Below are 13,789 nucleotides of genomic sequence, written 5' to 3'. Positions count from 1 at the left end.
CTAACACTCGGTTTACAGGTCGTAATAATTATTTAATAAATTCTACTAGTTTCGGCAAGATAGAGTTTTGGAGATCAGAGGGTAACAGATGACAATGCTGTAGCCAATGAAGTATTAACTGAGGCTTGGCTATTGCCATTACCCTGCCATGACCAGATCTTACAGCTCAATAACACTTTATCCATACATTTTCTTCTACAGATAACGGGAATATGAAAAGCATTCTTGCTTCACCCATCTAGCCAAAAAAAAAAACTTAAGATAGTGGCTTCATTTGGGTTTGGGATGAACACATATCGTGACATCCAAATTTCATGATTTTCTTCATTTTGTTGAAGCACATTTTCAAAAATAACACTTCTAGCAGTGGTACCTGACGAATCCTTGAGCTGACCGAAATGGTCTTTATTGGTGTCTTAAATCATTCTTTCCTGTATAAAACTACACATTAAGTAGTGATTCTTTTAAGCAGTCACATTAAGTAGTGATTCTTTTACTTTCTCTACATCGGGAATGGTTACAATGACATTTCATCAAATACCAGACTGCCAATTGTAAGCATTCGTTTCTCTGATTGTTGGTACGATATTATTTTTGCAGGTAGAACACTTTTTTTTTCGGAAAAAAAAAATCTTTTTGAAGTTTTTGTTGATGTTTTTTTTGTCTGTGAGGCTCATAGAAAACGAATGCGGTAAACTGATCCTGATACGTCATTACATATCGAACTGTGTGTCAGGTTGAAACTCATTTCATTGAAATCCACTTTACAGCGACAAAATAGGATTGACATTGTCCATTAATTTCTAGAAATCCTTTGGCAATGCAATCAAGTCACTGCTCATGCAAGGAGTCATTTATGTGGATGACGTCACTTCAATCCCTATCGATAATTTAAAGTCATCTTCTGAATTGCAAATTGTTTTGTTATCAATACCAGCTTGATTAGTATACTAAGTGGATAGTATCTCTGCTCTGTGCTCGAATCCCAGGATGGTTATGGATGTTTTTGAATGGCTCGAGGTATCAGGGCTCCCATAAGCAGAATGGTGGTTGTGGTTTCACTGTCCTGCTCTTGAAAAATGTTGCACGTTTGCTTTTAAAGCAAGATTCAATCTAAAGCAATTTAATCTTAGCCTTCCTACGGTAATTAAAATGTGTTACATACTTATAGCCTTTCGTGGGTGAGATTTGCATAAAAAATCTAGTTGGGGGTATGTGGGTAGGTTAACCTATATAAAACAAACTTCTGACTAGATTTCTAAGAAAGAAGGTGCTGTACAAGTACTGGACTCAACCAGAATTACAACCACACAGCATCCTTGGATTGAAGTAGTGTTATATCATTAGAGATAACTCATCCTGTAGCTGAAGCATTGCCGAGGATGGATATATATATATATATATATATATATATATATATATATATATATATATATATATATATATATATATATATATATATATATATATATATATATATATATATATATATATAAATCCCATATAAAATGTTCACATTGTATTTCAATTTCGAGAAAGATAAACAAATTAAGGAAGATAAACATGATCAAGATCTTACCCATTAACTCCTTCCTTAAGAAATGCATTTTCTGGGTAGGATGTTATACCAGTTACAGCAACTATTATTGAAGACATGTTGCAACGTCTAATTTCATTCAGCTGACCTGAAAATAAAAATTGTAATGACTGACTCTTCCGTTTTTTTTTTCTAAAGAAAATTACAATGTATTTTCAGTTTCCTTAAAACAGGAGTAGATATTTGAATACATTTTTAAAAGATCTTAAATGATGCAGAATTATTTCTCCGTGCTTTTAGGAATAAATGTACCCATACTTTAATTAGCGTTAGCCTTTTAAAATGTGTAAGTAAATAAATGTAAGCATGGCTACCAACTGTTTTGGTAACCATGCTTACATCGAGATTCTAACGGCGATGATCACCGAGTCAGTCTCAGTGAACATCGTCACTAACACTTGGAAAGAAGCTGAACATAAAGGAAAGCCACGTCTTGAGGTGTGTTTGTTCTTTATATCCCACTGAGGTAGCTCACCCCATTATTGGGTGTTAGATAGGAAGTTTCTAATTCATGGATCAGCAGCTGGGGAATAATTGCATCAATGTTAGAGAGAAGAAACTGGTGAAACGGGAACATTGACGTCATTTGAATGAAAAAAGCAGTCTGATAAACAGCAGGAAATTTTATGAAAAAGTAAATTCTCATTCCATTTTGAATTAGTATTGAATATTTTTATGCGAGTAACTACATAAACGATAACAAAACAATATTCAATGTTATCATATGTATTTCGATGGGATAATATACTGAATTTCTGGATAGGTCTTCTCCAAACTGTGGTAGGAGGAGAAGGATATTGTAAATCAATGTAGAATAACCAACAAAGAAATACGGAAATGTTGTACAAGAGACATTTTTAAAAGGCGCATATTTCTACCTTTTAATCCTTAGTCTTGTAAGAGAGACAGAGTTTAAACAATATAACTTTTTTTGTTTTAAAACCGAGTCTTTTCGTGTCGTGATTGTTTCAAGTGCTTCTTCTGCATCTCTTTATTGCACTTTATGCAGTTATATCACTTGACCGTATCTTATCTTAGACATTCCTATATAGAAGATGACTCTACTGTTTGAAGATATTCAGGTGCATGTGTGAAACTAAGAGGGATGAACGTCTTGAGCTTTTTTTTAAAAAAATTCCTAATCTTGGTGTGGAGCGCGTTTGTTTTTAGCCATCATCTACATAAAGCTCGAAATGAGTATTAGAATATAATAATATTAATAATAAACATACAGCAATTTTGAGATAATAATAAAAATTGACACTATCTGCACCAATTTCTACCCTTCTGTGCTATGCAGATGGTGCAGTTCGTATCATTCAAATACAAAGATGACCACATGCTATTGATTTTCTTTTTCTTTTCCAACTACCTCCATCTGCTTCATAGAAAAATTATAAATCAGCACACACTACACAAGTAATAGTCCGAATGCGTGTTCGCTTGCATTCGGAGAGAGAGAGAGAGAGAATCAGAAGGAATTTCAAAAAGACATTTGGTGTCCTAATGGCATCCCTCTAATTTTTCTCAAACCTTTTGTTCTCAAAGTAACACTCATCTTTCATTGTCAGACATCACAAGATTATCTCCATAGATTTTTGCAAATTTTTCATAAATTCTTCTTAAATTTTGAATCAAATAATAAAGGTAAGATCCGCGATAAGAGCAACTGCAACATTAGAGTGCAGAAGAAGAAGACGAGCAGCTATAGGTCTGATTCTACAATGCTTGATTCCAATTCGAGAATAATTAGAGAAATTTTTGTAGACGTCTTCTTAGCCTATTTAGAGTTGGTCGATCTCTAACACATACAAGTGGTTTCTCCCTCCTGAAAGGAAATCAAAATTTTAATAGCACTACTAAACAAAATCGATCACAGAACTTGCACAATTACCTACACCAAGTGCTAAATGGGATTAAATATCCATATCCAGCACGTTGCAGGGGATGGCTACATATTAATGTTCAGAAAATTAGGGTTCAATGTGTTCTATATGTTTTATTTCGAACGAGAAAGGCTTAAATATCATTTATACTTTAAAAGCAAATATTAACTATCGATAAAATCGAATGTTTTATTTATATTGTGAAAAATAATAATAATAAAGTGTTTGATGTAGGTATTTTTACAAATGTTATTTTATTTCATGTGTAATCTAACTTTATAATTAATTGCATTAATATATAAATTTATGCTGATATATGATCACGGGATAAATTGGTTTTAATAATAACAGAAGTTCTTTTAAAATAATAGAAAATATTAAAGGTTTTCTTTGAAAAGTTTTTAATAAAAAACACTAATACACACAGAACAACTATAAGATAAAAATTTTACCTTCAGTAAACGTTCCAAGTTGATTTCTATGTTCGAAATAAAAGCGATCTCCATATTTCAAGTTCTGAAACTGGGAGGCTAGGATACAGCTAAATGTCGGCCCAACTATTCCTGCATTCCCACCACAAGGGCCATTAACTATTTCCAAAATGCCTCCTATCCAGAAGTCTATATCTCTCACGTCTCTGAAAAAAAAAGAAAAAAAAAAGAGAGAAATATATATCATGTTTACTTTTAAAAAGAACAATAGCTGTTCTAATTATGATGTTTTCGATGTCTAAAAAAGTTGATATGTTTTGAATGCAAATTTAAATTAATGAATTATTGCTCAATTAGAATTATATAGAAGTGGCTAACACTACAAGATTAGTATCTATATGCTGTGCCTGTTAATTCTCTGGAGCTGAGTTGTTTGGTTTCGAAAAGGAAAAAACCCTGCAATATCAACTGACGTGATATGCGAGCATCAATTAGAATGGCCTAAGAAATATTTTACATTAGTTTGTATATCCGACATAAATACGGATATGCATGGGAAACGACTATAAATAAACAATAATACATATTCCAAGAGAAACTAAGAATAAAGTGTCATCACAAAATTAATTACTTTTTTAATAGTTATTAAAAAAAGTATATAAAGAGGTTTAAAAAGCATGAGAAGTGAATAACCTGATGCAGTAAATATTGGTGAAATAAAGAAACTCTAATAATATCAAAACAAGCCACCCTATTGATGATGCTATTTATCGAAAAGTTTCACTTCTAACGTTTCGTAAGTTTCCTTAGATTGTAAAATAATAGAGTACGAGCACTACTGTTAATGTTATAAATTGGATTCAAATCCTTCAAACATGAAATCTAAACTCAGCAACAGAAATTTCGAAGACCTCTTAACTGGGCTTCAGAAAAGCACCCAACAGAATCACCTGGCAAGAATTGGTGTCGCACATTATCGACCAGTAGAATCTTCACACGACATCTGATGATGCTCAATGAATCTGCAGATAATACGAAATAATTGACAATTGACATTTATGTCTTTAGGAGTGAAGCAAGTTCTTAAAGTTCTTAAAAGAACTGGGAGATGGACTGAGTCCTTGACTCTTTATCCCGTCATCTGAATGAAGAAAATCTGTGTGGGTGGGGTGTTATTGGGCTAAAAGCTCTAGTCATGGCTGGGTAACGGCAATAGCCGAGCCTCAGTTAAAACGTCATTGGCTACAGCGCTGCGATTTGTTACCCTGGAAGTCCTAAAAAGGACTTTATATCTGGTCCTCATAATCCAGGCCTAGGAGTGAAGCAAGTTCTTATAGTTCTTATAAGAACTGGGCGATGGACTGAGTCCTTGACTCTTTATCCCGTCATCTGAATGAAGATAATCTGTGTGGATGTGGTGTTATTGAGCTAAAAAGCTCTAGTCATGGCTGGGTAACGGCAATAGTCGAGCCTCAGTTAAAACTTCATTGGCTACAGCATTGCCATTTGTTACCCTGGAAGTCCTAAAAAGGACTCACATCGTCCTCCATGATCCCACCAGGAGTGAAGCAAGATGCTTTGCACACTCTTACTATGTTATCGCACTTAGTATTTTAACTGGTGTTGCTTTTAAATATAGGTTTTCTCCTTTAAAATTTCATTTATAAAATTATGACTTATAAAATACTATTATATTTTAAAGTTTTTATTTTTTTTAAATAAACTTTAAAAGTAAATTTTCGAACATACTGATTTTTGGCGTTATGCGCTAGTTTTCAGCGAATTTCCTATAGTTGGTATTTGTTAATTGATCAACAAGCATATTTTATTACTAAATTCATTAATATGTTAATTAAATACTTTGGTAACTTCATCGAGTTTTTTCGTAATTCTTGTATCTCTTTTATAATTTGATTTTAAAATGATTACGTCTATAAAAAATTTATTTTTATTATAATTACAATGGCATCAATCTATATTACTTATATCGCATAGTTATGTTTTTATGATTTTTTTTCTTGCAAACATAAGGAATACCATTCCTGATTATACACGGCACTCACTATGATGTAATTATACATGAAGTAATTATGCTGTCCATATGAAATTTATCATTACTTTTTCATTTATTTAATTTTATATCTCCATTGTCTCATCTCATCGAATTCAAATTTTACATTGTGTATGTCTTCCTTTGTCCTTTCGATTTTTCTATTTTTCTGCTTTTTTTTCTGTTTTCTTTTTTTTCATTTTCTTTTTAGCCTACACTCTTCTTTTATGTTCATAACTGTAAGTTAAGTCACAGAATTTGTTCAGAGAAGCTTAATGAGGGAGTGGAGAGTGAAAAATCTACCGTGAGATGTGGTGATTCATACCATTGGAGGGTAATGGATGGTAATGCTGTAGCCAATGATGTTCTAACCGAGGCTCGGCTATTGATGTTACCCTCCTGCCATGATCAGAGCTTTATATAGCTCAATAACACCTTATCTTTACACTGTCCTCTACAGATAACGGGGAATATGAAAAGCATTCTTGCTTCGCCCCTTTAAGCCAGTCCTTATAAAGGATGAAGCTTAATAAATTTGGATTCCACCCAATATTACAGATTGTTATATATGTTTAATTAATATATTTGTATTTATAATAAAAATAAACATTTAAATCTTCAGATTTCCAATCTGTCATAAGACACTTCACTAGGGATTACTAACTTGGGTGAGTTAACCTCCTTGGAGCTAATCGACTTCAACAGGTCGACGATCAAATTATAGCATAACAAGAAATATAAAAATATATTATATATAACGTATTCTTTTATTTATTTAATTAATTTTAATATTAAAAGTATTTGTTTATTTATTTTATTTTATTTAGTTATTTTTATAATACTTTATAATATAAAATGAAACGCATTAGGGTCAAAGCTACATAATTGGGAGGAGACCTCCACATAATCTTTAAGGAAAAACAAAGAACGAACTAGAGTTTACCATCTGACATTCATTCCTCACCGTCAAGTGGTAAGCTCTGTTAGTAGTTAATAAGGATGAGCTGGTAATGTGATTTACTGAATAAGAAAAATTTTAGTCTTATTGCGATAAAGAAAATGATGTGGCAATATGATAAAGTTTCATGCTGGCTTGGGGGGATAGCTCAAATAACTTTCGTCATAATGACTAAGCGAACAGAGACAAGTCAACTACGACAAACTTAAAGTTAGAATAATTGAAGACAGACACGATTAAGGTAAGATATCGACAGAAAGGAAAGGAGCAGGCATAAGAAGTAGAGAATACCACGTGGACATGATCGGTGTTAGTGAGACAAAAGAAGTTTAAAACAAACATGTAATCTTGAAAAATAATAAATATAGGGTGTTGTATTCTGAATACAGTGATGAAAGAAAGGAAGATGAATTGGATATTAAGATAATAAGAATTATTTGTGCTTATGGTCACAGAGAAGATTCTAATAAGAAAGAAATTGAGTAATTAGAGAATGTAGCTGCTATTAAAAAAATCGAAACACTGGTCCCTGTTTGAGATCTAAACAGTAGGGGGTAGGTAATGAATCCCAGGCATGTTAGAAATGTTTTGGGAAAATATGGAGAAAAAGAAAACCTAATAATAATAATAATGGTAAGTGCCTGCTGGATTTATAGTACTTGTCATTATAACGCAATGTACAACAGTCTTGGCAGATTATTTCAAACAATCTCAAAATCGATTTTGTTGCATAATAGAGAGAAGTCCATACTTCTCAAACACGCATTATATATCCATTTTTTATGTGGATAAAATTTTATTTATATATTTTTCGATATCTACCGAAGTGACCAAATCAGGATCTTTGTTTTTCAAACCACTTCAGGCGTCTAATAAATGGAGTGGTGGTCTTAAAATAGGCGATAAAATCTATCTTCCAGGTGGAAACTTAAAGACAATCACATCGGTGTTCAACCGCAAGATTCAAGCCCACAGGTGGTTAGAAAGCGGGTAAATTAAACACTCAGCCAACCAGGACAGTAATCGAATGGAAGTATTGATGGAAGTATTAAGGTAAAAGAACTATCATTAGAATATAATTTAAAAGTAATTGTATTATTATTGAGTTTGTTTGATTGCTTTTTCTCATTTATCTCTTTGGACTGGTGCAGTCCACTAATGAAAGGTTCACGAAGAATTTTAATGCTGCCACGTCGTCTCTTTTTGCTGCATCCCCTAAGGGCAATATTCATGACTGTAATCCGTGTGTGTTCACGGGGCGGTTTGACTGTTCTGGGACACGAAAAATCCCAGTTTCCGGGTTCAAACGCCCCTTACCTCCGTATGAGTGGAGACCGGCTATCTCACCTTTCGTCGAAAGAGGCCAGATAAAAGTTCCTCACATCACTGACGGGAATCGAACCCAGGTCTTCCCGACCAAAGGGATTCGTCTATACCTAATATTAAACTGGATTTCATGAAAAACTTTGTAGAAGCAGTGGAGAGAGAGAGAGAGAGAGAGAGAGGAGGTGAGAGGGGGGGGTCTCCAATGAGAGAACTATTAAAAGATGGCATACTGCAAAGATTTTTCAGGCAACAATAAACCTATAAATTATAAAGAATTGATTAACTTATAATTAAGCGTCACAAGATATAATCAGCAGTAGGTCACGACTTTTCCCCCCTTCATTCACACAAGGGCTGTTTTTCTTAATACAGTGAGGCAAAACTCTTATGTCTACTCTTGTTGCAGAACAGGGAGAATAATTCCATTGGAAAATCATGAGATAATGGAGGTATATGAAATAATATACTTTATTAAAGAAAATGTAAAGCATACAAAATGTAAAATAGTAGCTTACCCGTATACAGAGCGTAGCAGATCCCTGTTTTCTGGAGTCATCAAACCATAGTAAGTGAGGGCGTTGAAACTGCTTATATCAAACCCGCTGCATGCTCTAACATAGTCTACGTATGGGCGTATCCCGTGATCTCTTCCTCTTTGTACGTTAACTGCGCACAAATCAGATCCAGTGTTATTTTCTCTTGCACGATACAGAAAATTTCTAAGATCATCCACTAAGTATCTGTCGAATTTTTGGGCGGGTTCTCTTGTCATGCCACACATGATATTATTCATTGCTCCTCTTCTGATGGGAGTGGGATCTACGAATCGATTCCTCAACAAATCCCTAGCAACTCCCTCAAAATTTGGACAATAAGCCACACCGGAATTAACTATGGAATGTAATCTGTAGGCAGCAGTGGACGTGTCAGTGCACATCGCTGGATTTCTGTTAGGATCGTAATCAGTATAGCCCGACGATAGTACCCACAGACTGCGAAGATTCATCCAATATGTCCCGAGAGTCAATGGGAGAAATTCGCCGTAGAATACCTTCTGAAAGCATGCTATAGTAATGCGTCTGAAAAAAAAAATCAATTTCTAGAACGTGAATACGACTTGAAAAAAATAAATAAATAAATAGCATTAGTCAGCTAATAGTTAAGAATTACTTTTTACTAAAACATTACTTATACTAAAATTACATATACTAAATTATTTAAACTAAGTAGTTTAGTATAAATGTGTTACTTTCCTCTTTTAAAAAAGGAGACCTATCAAAAACGTCTTAGCTTTTTTGTAATAAAAATTGGTGTTTTATATGACAATGTGCTCACATTCGATATGATAATTCTCCATTTGGACGAGTTAGGAAGTTACAGCAGGTTACGAAGTTTGAAAATTGATAAGAAGCCTCTCCTTATGAATTCGCAACCACGCCCTCTCGTGAATATCCTGTGTCCACAAGAAAAAAAGGCGCAATCAGCGAGCATTTTGCAAAAGGATATCATCCTAGTTGGATGAAGTGTCAACTAGACTCACTAGGTGGGAGCTGTCCTTCATCTGCTTATACAGGAGACCTGAAGTAGCAATGCCATGTTCTCCACCACTGTCTTCTTCAAATAGTGGGATGAAATATATCCTCCAAAGGCATAACAAATATGCTTAGAGACTCAAACCTCTTCTATTTCGTGAGTACAGCAGCAAAGAATTTTTAAGGATTTACTGAAACTTCTCTTCTCAGATTATCGTAGTTCTTTAAGTGTTACGAGCGGCATTATCTTCAATTTAGATATTAATAAAGCAGTTCCTATTCTCTGGCTAAAGTGTCTTAATCAGCAGAGCGAGATGCGTCAAAGTTGAGGACATACAACACTAGAAGATAGATCAATTACGAGACCCTATCGAAGATCGTGGCGTTCCGTACGCGAGATTTAGATAGTGTCATCGTTTCTAGATCCGATATCTCCCTGTATCCAAGAAATGATGAACTATTTCGTAGAATTCCCATTCTTTTCTACTTGAAAATAGTTTGATATGCCCAGTGGTGTCTTGACGTTGTTTTAATTCACCTAAACCTATGAATCTCCATAGCTCAGTGGTAATAACGATGATATCCTTTGAATGGAAAGAATTATTTCGAATCATGTCCAGAATGAGAAGAATCGATGTAAAGGTTTTCGCAATGCAAGGTCAGGCACTCGCGGGTTTTCCACAGCGCAAAAAACAGACAAACCTGCCAAAGAACATACACGGTTTTAATCCATGAACTTGATTTAGTTTAGTTTAATTTATAACTTGATTATTCATCCAGCAGATTCTATTTTTTAAGCAAATTTCTTAATAAAGAAAGCATTAAATGCGCCCTGTTTCTTATTCCCAGATGATTACAGAAAATCCAAATTATTTTATTTTATTGTTAACAGTTTTTTCTTCAGTATTATTTTTAACGTAATATATTTCAGTGAGCATGAAGATGGCTTTCGCTAGAAAGCCATCTTCACGTCTTCTCTTGTTTTGCTCTTGTCAGAGATGTTGCTCATCCATATGTAAATATAAGGAATGGCATCATAACAATTACTTGCAATATATTACAGACTCTTGATGTTCTTTCAGATAGGAAAAACTGCACCAGTATTGTCGACTTGAGCAGTGATGTCGGAAAGTTTATTTTTATAGCATAAAAGTTGTTTTATATTTTTTTCAGATATTTTTTTCTGTTTTACACAGAAAATAGGAAGCAAAAATTAATGAAAATTTCAAAATAACATCTTGATTAAAATGAAAAATTTACTTCATCGTTTTGCTCTCTCTCTCTCTCTCTCTCTCTCTCTCTCTCTAATTAACCAAATAAACAGCTGAGAATTCTAAAAGGTATTTCAAAACTTTTAGTTTTACCTAGTTTCCTGAAAAACTGTTTCGTTGTTCCAGAGTGGATTAATCGTTCTCAATCTTCTTGCAATGTAGTTATGAAATCGATGCCATGTGGTATGCATGCTCGTCATCATTGGTTGCTGGTTCACTCTGATGTCACCTGACAAAAGAACAAAAAATTGATCTTCTTTTAAAGAAGTCGTTCAAAATTCTTTCAAAAAAATAAAAATTAAAGAAATATATATATATATATATTTCAGTATATATATATATATATATATATATATATACTGAAATAAGGCTGGATGAAAATTACAAAAAAAAAAAAAACATGACGCGGTCTGATAATAAAGTAAGGATAGTAAAATATCAAATTCCCGTCACTCTATGAACGATTAGAATTATTAAAATTTCGAATCGTGTAGAAATAAATATGAAAAGAAAAGAAAAATTTAGCGCGCCAGTACTTGAAGAAAATTACTTTTACATCAACTTTACGCATATGACTAAATATAAGTCAGTTAATCAGAAGTTTCGTATTGTCTACATGTAATAGTTTATAACTGTTTAGAGCTGCGTATTCAACTCTCACTGTTTGTATGTTTTCGCGAGAGTTATTAATATCAGTGATAAATTAATATTATTCAAAGAGCTCTATAAAATATGAGTACTTTACTTGTGGAATAATCCCACGGATGACGCAGTGCGTTCACGAAACGTTAACATTTTAGGTGCGCGTTTCCTCAAATAATTAAGTATCTAGTAGATCCATTTTAGAGCCTACGTAGCTCAATCCGTATAGAAGAAGCCCTTTGGTCGGAAAGACCACGGTTCGATTCTCGTCAAAGACGTAAGGTACCATTAACTGATCTTTTTCGACTAAAGGTGAGTTAGCCGGTCTCATACGGCAGTAGAGGGTTTTTCGTCCCACAGATCAGGCAAACAGGCCCCGTGAACACACGCATCTACAGACATAGGACACACCAGGAGGCATAGGAATAACCATCTTATCCTCGAGGCGGTCGCGTTTCAAATCGTAATAGGCCATGCCTAATATGAACGTAACGGGCCATTAGGCCTAATATAGGTGAGAGGAGGAAATCAATTTTATCCTTGGATGCGTTGAATGAATTTTTATTGAAATTCGCTACTTGGAGGGAAACCTAAGAAAAAGCCATTGAGTATTCTCAAATTTACTTTTATCTGATTGTTCACAAGGGCGCAAAAACGATTTGAAAACATACATATTAATAACTCCAATTTAAATGGATGGAATTATTTTTATTAAATTCCATGATTTTATGATAAAGTTTGGCATTTAGGATGCCCATTTTTTTTTTTTTTTTTTTACTTATCCGAATTTTGATTGGCCATTTTTAGTATAAAAAGTGCAAAAGAATGTCCTCAAGACATGAACCAAAAACGTGGCGAGATTTTCCAGAACTTCATTTTGACTATTGAATTAGAACTAAGTTTCTGACAATCCTTTAGTTTCTATAAGCTTAGCCTTTAGGCTCTGAACAGGCTTAGTTTCTAAACTTGGTTTCAAAAACGCATTCCTTTGTGTGTCTCCAAATGATCCAGTTGAAACAAAAATTAATAGGGCTTGATAAAGTTTAACAAGAATTTCAAGTACTAAATTTCATTAAAATTTCCAGTGGTGGTCCCGAAATAACAGGTATACCAACGGATGAACAATTATGTGATGTGTACTTGTGCATTTTTCAAAACATAGCTAATGAACTGATAATTGTATAATGCAAGTATTAAAATAATTAAACTTAAATGACAATTGAAAAATCACATTGTTCTGCTAAACAAAATCCTCCTTGTCTTTAAAATGAATCCATTATAGTCTATTAGTAAATTGTTTGAATTTCAAAGGATGTTTATTTACATCCTCAAAAATAAAACAATAATGCTATCAAATATACTCTTCTACATTGCAGACAGCCCCATACTTCTTTAGTACTTGGTTTAACGTATAATATGCGAAATATTTTCATGGAATATCACGTATTTTGAATGCAGTAGGGTAAAAGATTCAAAGAATAAGTTGTCGAAATCGTTTTGAATCATTTGACCTATAGTAGTTTCTGCATATTTTATTTCTTCTACTTCTTTTGTGGTCATTCCTTTATTTTTAGTTCCACTGGGCTGAATTTTCAGGGAACTTAAAGAAATCCTAAGAAACAATCATATATTTCATAGAACCATTTTAATGAACCATAAATGAAGATTCAAAAATACGACTTACCAGAAAGAAAGCAGGTTGCTGCTGGGGTGCTACATTGGTCATTGGCAGGATCGCTGCTCGGAGGCAACAGATTACCGTTCGTTGTAATCATCAGGTATCCTATGTGGTGAGAGATTAAAAAAGTGGTACATTATGAAATTAAACATTTTAATTACTCTGGTTTGGAATTAATTTAAATAAATTTAATGAATACACACACACTCACTCACACGCGCGCGCGTGCGTGCGTGTGTGTGTGTGTGTGTGTGTGTGTGTGTGTGTGTGTGTGTGTGTGTGTGTGTGTGTGTGTGTGTGTGTGTGTGTGTGTGTGTGTGTGTGTGTGCTCCCACGCGCGCAAAAGAATTCCTTACAGCGTGGGCTTGTTGACATAGCATATTATTAGGAAGCGGTGCAACATCACAGAAAGAATGTA

At 33.9% G+C, this 13,789-nt stretch overlaps 1 protein-coding gene across 1 annotated transcript in view; it reads right to left on the bottom strand.

Annotated features, from left to right (window-relative positions):
* The window catches only part of LOC150109895 (uncharacterized), a 120,758-nt gene that overhangs the window by 4,793 nt on the left and 102,176 nt on the right, over nucleotides 1-13,789 (bottom strand). Inside the window, exons 13-17 of the mRNA XM_090396466.1 lie at nucleotides 13,378-13,476; nucleotides 11,145-11,280; nucleotides 8,764-9,327; nucleotides 3,936-4,120; nucleotides 1,580-1,685 (exon numbers count right to left, since the gene is read on the bottom strand). Coding sequence (XP_090252592.1) covers nucleotides 1,580-1,685; nucleotides 3,936-4,120; nucleotides 8,764-9,327; nucleotides 11,145-11,280; nucleotides 13,378-13,476 — 1,090 coding nt within the window. The remainder of the gene's footprint in view (nucleotides 1-1,579; nucleotides 1,686-3,935; nucleotides 4,121-8,763; nucleotides 9,328-11,144; nucleotides 11,281-13,377; nucleotides 13,477-13,789) is intronic.

This window comes from Typopeltis vanoorti, chromosome 1, assembly GCF_054136105.1.
Source record: "Typopeltis vanoorti isolate ZY-2024b chromosome 1, IOZ_Tvanoo_1.0, whole genome shotgun sequence".
NCBI classification, from domain to species: Eukaryota; Metazoa; Arthropoda; class Arachnida; order Uropygi; family Thelyphonidae; genus Typopeltis; species Typopeltis vanoorti.
The sequence above is the reverse complement of the archived record's forward strand: the minus strand, read 5'-3'. Positions and strand labels throughout refer to the sequence as shown.